Source organism: Rana temporaria, chromosome 9 (assembly GCF_905171775.1).
Source record: "Rana temporaria chromosome 9, aRanTem1.1, whole genome shotgun sequence".
Lineage (NCBI taxonomy): Eukaryota > Metazoa > Chordata > Amphibia > Anura > Ranidae > Rana > Rana temporaria.
This window is the reverse complement of record NC_053497.1, coordinates 30,320,370-30,330,715: the sequence shown is the minus strand read 5'-3', so window position 1 is coordinate 30,330,715 and position 10,346 is coordinate 30,320,370. Positions and strand designations below refer to the sequence as shown.

The 10,346-nt window shown below is 46.6% G+C and overlaps 1 protein-coding gene across 1 annotated transcript in view; it reads right to left on the bottom strand.

Annotated features, from left to right (window-relative positions):
• Positions 1-3,927: 3,927 nt before the first annotated feature.
• The window catches only part of LOC120913238 (steroid 21-hydroxylase), a 42,432-nt gene continuing 36,013 nt past the window's right edge, over positions 3,928-10,346 (bottom strand). The window contains exons 9-10 of the mRNA XM_040323051.1: positions 6,165-6,268; positions 3,928-4,459 (exon numbers count right to left, since the gene is read on the bottom strand). Of these exons, the coding sequence (XP_040178985.1) occupies positions 4,188-4,459; positions 6,165-6,268 (376 nt within the window). The 3' untranslated portion in view covers positions 3,928-4,187. The remainder of the gene's footprint in view (positions 4,460-6,164; positions 6,269-10,346) is intronic.

Here is a 10,346-nt window from a genome sequence, read left to right as displayed (position 1 = left end):
ATGAAAAATAACTCCAGCAGTTCCCGCGCTGCTGTGTCTCTCCCTCTGGCTGGTGCAGGGTGCTGTGTAAAAGGGTCCAGAGGTGCAGGGTGATGTGTAAAGGGGTCCAGATGTGCAGGGGGCTGTGTAATGTGACGGGGTCCAGATGTACAGGGAGCTATGTAATGTAAAGGGGTCCAGAGGTGCAGGGTGCTGTGCAACGGGGTCCAGAGGTGCAGGGTGCATGTGCGACGGGGTCCAGAGGTGCAGGGTGCATGTGCGACGGGGTCCAGAGGTGCAGGGTGCTGTGCAACGGGGTCCAGAGGTGCAGGGTGCTGTGTAATGTAAGGGGGTCCAGAGGTGCAGGGTGCTGTGTGAAGGTGTCCAACGGGGGCATGGTGCTGTGCAAAGGGGTCCAACGGGGACATGGTGCTGTGCGAAGGGGTCCAGAGTGCTGTGCGAAGGGGTCCAAAGGGGGAAGGTGCTGTGTAAAGGGTTCCAGAGTGCTGTGTGAAGGGGTCCAACAGGGGCAGGGTGCTGTGTGAAGGGGTCCAGCAGGGTGCTGTGTGAAGGGGTCCAGCAGGGTGCTGTGCGAAGGGGTCCAGAGGTGCAGGGTGATGTGCAAAGGGTTACAGAGGTGCATGGTGATGTGCAAAGGGGTCCAGCAGGGTGCTGTGTGAAGGGATCCCGAGGTGCAGTTGTGGAGAGGGGGTACACGGTAGTGGCAAAGAGATATTGGGGGATGCAGGGGGCATAGTGGGGTGTTTTTACATTTTAACGTGGGGGGTGCCAGATATAGGATCTGCCAAATGCTCTATGTACGCCCCTGCCAACATACATACATATATAGAGATAAAAACGAGGGTCTAACTTTTCCCCACTCTGTGTACAATAAATGCTTTCCTCCAGATCCACTTATAAATAAAGCATGCACTGTATGGGTTAGTGTTGTTGGTTACCCCATCACTACAATGGAATAAGCGGATATTTGATTTTACACCTCTGAGGGCTCCAAGTCATGTGAAGTTACAGTTTCAGCACCATAAAACAATATTTATGTCTTACGGCTGTGTGGTCATGCTTGGCATGAGGTGAAAGTTGACACAACATTATCCATGACTTCAATGTCGCTAAATCACACATGGAGTAATAGCGTGCGTGTTGTCTGCATACATACATACCTTCCCGCTGACATCATTCTTCATAATCCCAATACAGACCAGAGGCTGTGTCAGCTGCGTGGAATATGTAATAGTTCACAGCTACCATTAATTCCTCAGAGTAACCTTGTTTTTGTTAGCCTTTATCATTAGACCATGTCTCCAACATAACACATGTCAGTTATATATTGCCGCTTAAATGCGGAGGAGACCACCGTTTTATTATTTGAGCCAATGCTGCAAGAATATAGACGTTAACCCTTTGTCGTCAGAGCTGTTTTTTGTGAAAAATGTTAGTCCTGAGTAATATTTAACCACTTCCATACCGGCCTATTCTGGCACTTCCTCTCCTACATGCAAAAATCATATTTTTTTTTTGCTAGAAAATTGCTCAGAAGCCCCAAACACTATACAGTATGGGCCAGATCCACGAAAACGGGCGTATATTTAGGCGGGCGTAGCGCATCTCATATGCGCTACGCCGCCGTAAATCTGAGTGGCTCATAGGGTATCCACAAAGAACTTGCTCCCATATGTGCGCCAGCGTAACGTAAATCTGCCGGCGTAAGGGCACGTTATTCAAAGTAGGCTTGGAGTGGGCGTGTTGTATGCTAATCTAGTATGACCCCACGTAATTGACGCTTTTTACGAACGGCGCATGCGCCGTCCATGGACGTATCCCAGTGCGCATGCGCGAAATCACGTCGCAAATGGTCAATGCTTTCGACGTGAATGTAACTTACGCAAAGCCCTATTCGCGAACGATTTAGGCAAACAACGTAAACGACGGAAAATTCGACGCTGTCCCGACATCCATACTTAACATTGCGTATGCCTCATAGAGCCAGGGGTAACTTTACGCCGGAAAAATCCTTACGTAAACGACGTGAAAAAATGCGCCGGGCGGGCGGACGTACGTTTGAGGATTGGCGTATCTAGCTAATTTGCATACTCAACGCAGAAATCAACGGAAGCGCCACCTAGCAGCCAGCGTAAATATGCACCTAAGATCCGACAGCGTACTAAGACGTACGTCAGTCGGATCTAGCCCACATTCAGGCGTATCTTGTTTTGTGGATACAAAACAAAGATACGACGGCGCATCGTAGAACTTACGCGGCGTATTAATAGATACGCCGCCGTAAGTTCTTTGTGGATATGGCCCTATATGTTTTTTAGCAGACACCCTAGAGCAGTGATGGGGAACCTTGGCACCCCAGATGTTTTGGAACTACATTTACCATGATGCTCAACTACACTGCAGAGTGCACGAGTATCATGGAAAATGTAGTTCCAAAACATCTGGGGTGCCAAGGTTCGCCATCACTGCCCTAGGGAATAAAATGGCGGTCATTGCAACTTTTTATCTCGCACGGTATTTGCGCAATCATTTTTCAAACGCCTTTTTTTTGGAAAAAAAAAAACGGTTTCATTAAAGGGTCACTAAAGGAAAACATTTTTTTTTCTGGAATGACTGTTTATTGGGTATAGAGACATAAAAGTTAACTGATTCCTTTTAAAAATGATTAAAAATTGAATTTAATCTATCATATAATGTGCCTCTAGTTCACTTTCGGTTTTAAAAGGTACATACATGAAGTTCCGGGTGAGAGGTGAGTCGGGAAGACTCACAGAACAAAAACAAACAAATCCAGGGCAGTGTTTTGTTTTTAAAATGAATCTGATTGGTTCTGAGGAGTTTTAGACACACGGTAATGACAGCTTAGACCACCGTGAAAATCTCCCAGTACCATGGTTATAAGGAAACAGGCAACCAGGAAGTGTGGAGATCACAGCAGAATTACAGCTACTTCAAAGCAAAAACGAACAATGAGGACATGAAACCAGTACTGCAGTAAGGTAAAGGAAGCTATTTAGCTAAAAAAAAATCAATTCCTTTAGTGACCCTTTAATTAAAAAATAACAAAACAGTAAAGTTAGCACAATTTTTTTATATAATGTGAAAGATGATGTTACGCCGAGTAAATAGATACCTAACATGTCACGCTTTAAAATTGCGCACACTCATGGAATGGCGCCAAACTTCAGTACTTCAGACTGTGGCCATTGGGAGTAGAAAATGTCCCAGTGTCAGTGGGAGTAAACAATGCATCATTGGTGTCAGTGGGAGGAATAGTGTCCCATCATTGGCATCAATGGGAGAAATGATGCCCCATCATTGGCATCAATGGGAGAAATGATGCCCCACCATTGGCATCAATGGGAGGAATGGTGCCCCATCATTGGCATCAATGGGAGGAATAGTGCCCCATTATTGGCATCAATAGGAGAATGGTGCCCCATCATTGGCATCAATGGGAGGAATGGTGCCCCATCATTGGCATCAATTGGAGGAATGGTGCCCCATCATTGGCATCAATGGGGGGAATGGTGCCCCATTGTTGCGGTCAGTAACAGGAATCATACCCCATTGTTGGTGTCAGTGGGAGGAACAATGTCTTGTATCAGCGATAGGAAAAGTGCCCCGAGGGCCAGATAAAGGCAAGCAAAGGGCCACACCTGACCCCCTCGGGTTTGGAGACCACTGGTCTGGATTATACACTAGGGGACACCAGACAAAGAAATGCAGCGTCAGTCGCCCCCTAGTGGATTATTCAGGAATATACAGAGAGCCGACTTAGCTCAGGGACTCAGAAGCTTGGCTTGAAAACCATCATTGGCCTGACAAGGGTGTGGTATTCAATCTGTTTAATTGTTTGACAGCAGCATTATGAAAATCAGATGCACCCCATGTCTGCCAAAGTCGGTTAGTAAGGTGAGGTCATTGTCCTGCTGAATATTTATTAAACATTCTTTATACACAAATATTAGGCTTAAAAAGTAAAATGATTGTGCAATAGGAAAAAAATAATAAAAAACTCTCCAACATGATGAAACTTACACTTGAAGACGCCATCTTGTAGGCAAAGCAAGTGTTGAGGAAAAGGCAGCCAGCCAATCCAAGGGGGGGATACTGGCTTAGTTTGTAAAATGGCAGCTGATTGGAGACAGGTACTCTTGAAAAAGTCAGACTTTATCCATATCGAGTCAGAAGGTCTCTGGTGGTAGGATGAGGTTCTCCCGAGGCAGGACTCGGACGAGGAAAGGGTGGCACTTCAGATTCGTCCCAAAGACCCCATGGAGGTCAGGCAGATTATTGGGGGAGGGGGAGGAGAAGGAGAAATCCCTCAAGAGGTGAGAGAGAAAATAAAATATCTCCATACGGGCCAAAGCCTCTCCGATACAAAGCCGGGCGCCCATACTGAACGGAAGGAGGGAGCGCGAGGCGAGGTTACCTTCTGCTTGGGACAGGAATCGCTCTGCAAAAAAGAAAAAAGGTAAGAAAAGATCCGATGGAAAGTATTGCAGGCAAATGGTTAGAGCCCGACCAGAGCTTTAGCTCCCCAGGGATGGTAGATGGAGCAAATCGTCCCAAAGTACCCGGTAAAGCCACTCCAGGGATATGCAAGTGAATGAAAAGAAGGACGCAATAGCGTAATTCCACAAGATATTAAATGTAATTAAAAGTAATGTACTTACACAAATGTAGTATCTTTGGAGTGGCCCTATCGGCTATCTGGGACGACATTGCCCCATCCAACATCTCTGGGGAGCTAAAGGCCGCGGCTGGGTCATAGCCGACCGCTCGCATTGCTTGCCTTCTGGTAAGCTGCTCAATATTGCGGTGGAGGGTTCGCACTGAATGCATACATGTCACCTGGTGATTTGGAGAAGTGTCATTTCAGTTTACCAACTTCTAAGGAGTTACCTTGCGGTTTAAAGAACTTTAATTGAACTTTTTTTCCATCTTACCCATCACATAGTGTCAGTATATGTTTCATGTGGACTCCCTGGTTTATTCCAGCCTTATATATTACCACACTCATCGATTGAGGGTTTTTTAATGTTTTAATTTTGGCGCGGCTTTTTTGTTTTTCATTGTCTATTGTGTGTATCGCACGTTAGCTGCAGCCTTTGGTTCACCTGTGTAGCAGCGCGTTTTTTTGTTTTTTCTACTTTGAATGTCAATTGCGCGTCATACAACACTGTACCCAAATGAAATTCTTATAATTTCTCCCCCCCCTGCCCAAATAGAGCTTTCTTTTGGTGGTATTTGATCACCTCTGCGGTTTCTATTTTTTGTTAAAACAAAATTAAAAAGACCACATTTTTTTTATTATTATTTTTATATTTTGTTATAACATTTTACAAACAGGTAATTTTTCTCCTTCATTGATGTACACTGATGAGGCGGCACTGGTGGGCACCGATAAGGTGGCACTGGTGGGTGGCACTGAAGGGCACTGATGGGTGGCACTGGTGGGCACTGATGGGTGGCAGTAATGGGCACTGATGGGTGGCAGTAATAGGCACTGATCGGCTCTGGTAGGGTACACTGATAGGCAGCACTGATTGGCACCAATGGTGGGCATTGATAGGTGGCACTGTGGACACTGGCAGGTGGTACAGATTGGCACACATGAGGCAATGTGCCTCCTTCCTCTTAGGTGCAAGGGACATCAGTCCCTAAGCCGGTGGTCGGCTTTTTTTCTCCTCACGCTGTGAGCGTGAGGAGAAAAAAACGATTACCGAGCTTTGTTTACATCACGTGGTCAGCTGTCATTGGCCGACAGCTGATCACGTGGTAAGGGGCCAGAATCTATTGACGTCCTCCTGGCAATTGGGGTCCGCGCTGTTGCCGTCATTTGGCTATAGTGCAGATCCCTAGTGGTTAAGGGGGTGTGTCCTATGCCTACAAACTAATAGGTGTCTCTCATTCCCATCTCAAAAGATGGGAGGCATGTATCATGTGACCCGATGTACCGCTATATAGGCAATCTGACACATTTGGGGGACACCCCTCCTTTGTCCTGAGCTCTGAGTCGTTGTATACATCATCCTTATCTAGATAGGGATAAGGAGCAAGAAAGTGGCTTGATGGGAGGAGGCAGGAGAGAGAAGGTAACTGAAATGGTTTCAGGTCCACAGATTATTCTTACTATAATTGCGTATGAGAATACATACCGGGACAAAACCGATCAGGATTCTCCCAGATGGTTGGATCATGATGAGCAGCAAAGACATTTGGAATGACAATGGTCCCTTTGGGAATAGTGTAACCTGCGATTCTGAATAGAAGGAGATCAAATATATCTTAGTTATAGGCAGAGTCAGCTCCTAGCTTCAGATATGGCTGACATGAATCTGAATGTGATTGGGTTACAGTAAACCTAATACAAGTCAGAGCAATATACACAATACAAGCCATAAAAACCTAAACCGTAAGCAAGGTGTCCCATTATGTGATAATAAAAAATAAAAAAAAACTCAGCCACACGTGTAATATAAACCAAAAATAAATTTGTATATTGTAGCAAGGTCTGTGGCCTCCTTCGGTCTAATGAACCTCCAGGGCCAGAGACAGCGGACATCCTTCTGTATATGGCAGGCAGGGATGTACTGGCCATTGGGACTACAGGGAGTTTCCCGGTGGGCCGATGGCTCAGTGGGCCGGCTTCAGTGACAGCGGAGCGCCCCCCCCCCTCCGCTCCTCTGTCTCTCCCTCCCCGCAGCGCTCACCTGGGGGGGAACAGAGAAGCAGGGGGAGGACCAGAGGGACGACAGAGGAGCATGGGGGAGGGGACAGACAGCTGACTCAACAGCTATGGCCTGGGAGTTTCTCACTTCTGCCTAATCTTGTCCCATAAGGGGGGGGCACTGAACTGATTCTTTGCCCTGGGTAAAATAAGGTCTAGCTTCCCCACTGGTACTGCCTATAAGAATATCAGCCATTCTACTCTAATAAAGTAGAATGGCTAGTGGCTAGTAAAGGGGGAGAGGGGGCTTGGGTGGCGGGGGGGGTGCGGGAGTTGTCCGGCCGCCATGGGAGAGACCTGTCAAAGTGGGCCAGTCTAGGTCCAGGGCCAAATTTCTGTCCCAGTCCAGCCCTGATGGCGGGTGCAAGGCGGATACAGTTATTGGGTGCCAGACACTTCTTGAATGCAAGAGAGATGTTTATTTCTCTTACAAACTTTTATGGGGGAAGGAGGGTTAGGGCCAAGACCCCCTTAAGTAGTTGCGAGTTCAATTAGTAGACTCCGATAGCAAGACAGCCATGTAGGGAAAGGCCTCCAGCAAGACGCCACGTCTGCACGTGCAGGAATGTAAGAAAAGGGGGGAAAACGGTTTCAATTCCCCCCTTTTCTCATGGGTCGGCAGCAGGACTTAGGTAGATAGGTAATAATAGCATCAGCGGCGGTTTCAAGTTCCCCTATCTCTGGGGGAACTAGGCAGGGATCACGCAGGCGGGAAAGTAATAACACGCGTCGTTTCCCGGTCTTTTTTAGAACTGGTCTGCTCAGCTGGTCTTATCTGGTTCCAACCAGCTGTTTTTGGGGCTATATAAGGCGAGCTTTGTAGGTACGGAACCAATTCGCCTCAGAGGATAGGACCTGTGGTGTTCTAGAGGTTTTCCTCACTGAACAAACAGATTCCTCTGAGGCCAGAAGATGTCCCTTCTCCGTCAACTAATCGAAAGAGCAGGTGAAGACGGCGGAGAAGACTGGGTAAGGGAATGCCTGAACTTACCCCGGACATCAAGAGAAGAAGCTCCGGTGGGAGCAGCAGCGTCGGCAATGGAAGCAGCCCGGTCGTCGGCGGAGAGCATCTCGGCGGTCAGCGGCACATACAGCTTGGAGCCTGCACTTCGCCAGGAGGAAGATGGCGTCACTCCGCCGGAAGACGACTCAGAGAGGGGGAGGAGCGTCGGCAGCAGGTCCGGTGACCGAGACACGTCGGCGAAGAGGCGGCGCATGCCGCTGCTTCGGCTCTCCCCGTCCCCACCGCGTATGTCGGCATCCAAGGCTGCAGGGAAGAAAACGAAAGGTCGCGGAAGAGGATCGGGAACGGCGACAAGAGGCGGAACAGGCGTGAAAGGCGGCGCAAGGGTAACGTATGACTCGGCTGGTTATCCAGCTGGAGGTACCCAGGTGAGCGGAGTTGGAGCGGTGGAGAATCCTATTTTTTCACAGATGTCCTTGGCGGATGATTGGCGTCGGCTGACCAGGCAAGAAGAAGATTCCATCAGCCTGGGGGTGATCGATGACGGAGCTGCATTCAACACAGAAGTACAGCGGAGTGCGGAGGCTGTGTCAGCACAGGCCTGTCCTTTGAGGCCAGCACGAGAATCAGGTGAGTCAGTCAACATGTCACTGTTGGCTAACATGTCTGAGCTGTTAGGTAATTTAGTCAAGGACGTTCAGAATTTAAAGAGCAAACAAGTTTTGCCACCGCAAGATGCTGCTCGGGAGATATGGGCGCCATCTTGTGGTCAAATTGCAAATGACAGGGAAAAAATTTCTGATCCTATTCCTATGTCTTCTTTTCACTCTGCACGTATACAAAATTTAGCAGAAACTTGTCTGAAAGTCCCAATTCAATGTGAGGTCTCTCCTTTGGGTTATCATTTAGCTGTAGCAATTAAAGAAAGGATTTGGAATGGTGAGTTTGTCGACATGCTTTCTTTGCTTCCTTCAGCCAAAGAGTTTATGTTCAAGGATAAGAAGGAAGATGACGACAGACGCAGACCAGTTACAAAATCCTTTAACAATTGGCTGCAATCGTTTTTCATATTTTCTAGTGTTCTCTGCGAGAAATTTCCGGAAAAAAGTATAGGTCTGTTTCAGCACCTAGACATAATTCTTGAAGCGTATAAAAATTTTGGAGGTACAGCATGGTTTTCTTACGACGAGGCATTTCGCCAAAAACTATCTGTACATCCATCTTTAAAATGGGAAGTTAAGGATGTCGGATTATGGCTGAATCTTTTTCTCCCCCAAAAGTCGAATTATGGCAAACCGGTCTCGGCACAGCCCGCCACATCAGCAGTATACAAAAAGGGTATCTGCTTTAATTTTAACGATGGACAATGTAAATGGCCAAACTCGTGCAGATACCGGCATGAGTGTGCCTTTTGTTCAGGAACACACGCGGTATCCAAATGTTTCAAAAAAATGGCTGCAGCCAATCAATCATCAGGATCTAGTGTTCAGAAAGGCAATACCCCCGGTGAGTTGGCAAAGTATGTTCCCATGGCTACGAATTTACCCAGACAAGGGGATGGCGCGTCTACTAATTGACGGTTTCCAGGAAGGTTTTTTACTTCCGTCTTTTTTAGGTTCAGGTTGTAAGGTCGTTAGGAATCTAAAATCCGCAGAGCTATGTCCTTCCATTGTTTTTGAAAAAATTTCAAGGGAGATAATGGAAGGCAGGATGGAGGGTCCATTTCAGTTCCCTCCTTTCCCTGATTTTAGGATATCTCCTTTGGGAATAGTACCCAAAAAAGAAAAGAATTCTTTTCGGTTAATACACCATCTTTCATTCCCGAAGGATGATTCGTTGAACGACCAAATAGGCGAAGACATCGCGTCTGTCAAGTATTCATCTTTTGAGGATGCTTTGATATTGCTTAGGCAGTTAGGTCACAGGACGCTTTTGGCTAAAGCAGATATTAAATCTGCTTTCCGCCTGCTACCTATTCATCCATCCGGTTTTAATTCGTTAGGTTTTTGTTTTCAGGATAAATATTATTTCGATAAATGTCTCCCCATGGGGTGCTCTTTATCGTGTTTTTATTTCGAATCATTTTCCACTTTTTTGGAATGGGTAGTACGATTAGAGTCGGGTTCTAAATTTATAATTCACTATTTAGATGACTTTTTATTCTTAGGAAAAGCGGATTCGGATGATTGTTATAGGTCTTTGCAGACGTTTTTTGAAATTTGTAACAGCTTCGGGGTCCCGTTAGCATTGGAAAAGACGGCTTTGCCATCCTCTTGTCTGGATTTTTTGGGCATCACTATAGATTCAGAGCTCATGGAATTTAGATTGCCGGAGGAAAAATTAGAAAAGTTAAGAGGTTTGCTGTTAGCAGTTCTCAGGAAAACAAAGGTTTGTCTGAAAGACATGCAGTCGCTGTTAGGCTCATTAGCTTTCACGACAAGAATAATTCCGATGGGTAGGGTATTTTCTAGGAAACTATACCTGGCCATTTCAGGTTTAAAATCCCCATCTTCGCATTTACGGGTCACATCTGAGATGAAGGAAGACATCATGGTATGGTTGCAATTTCTGCACCACTTTAATGGAAGGATGGTATGGCAAACTGAATTTATTTCCAACAAAGAGCTTTGTCTGTTTACTGATGCG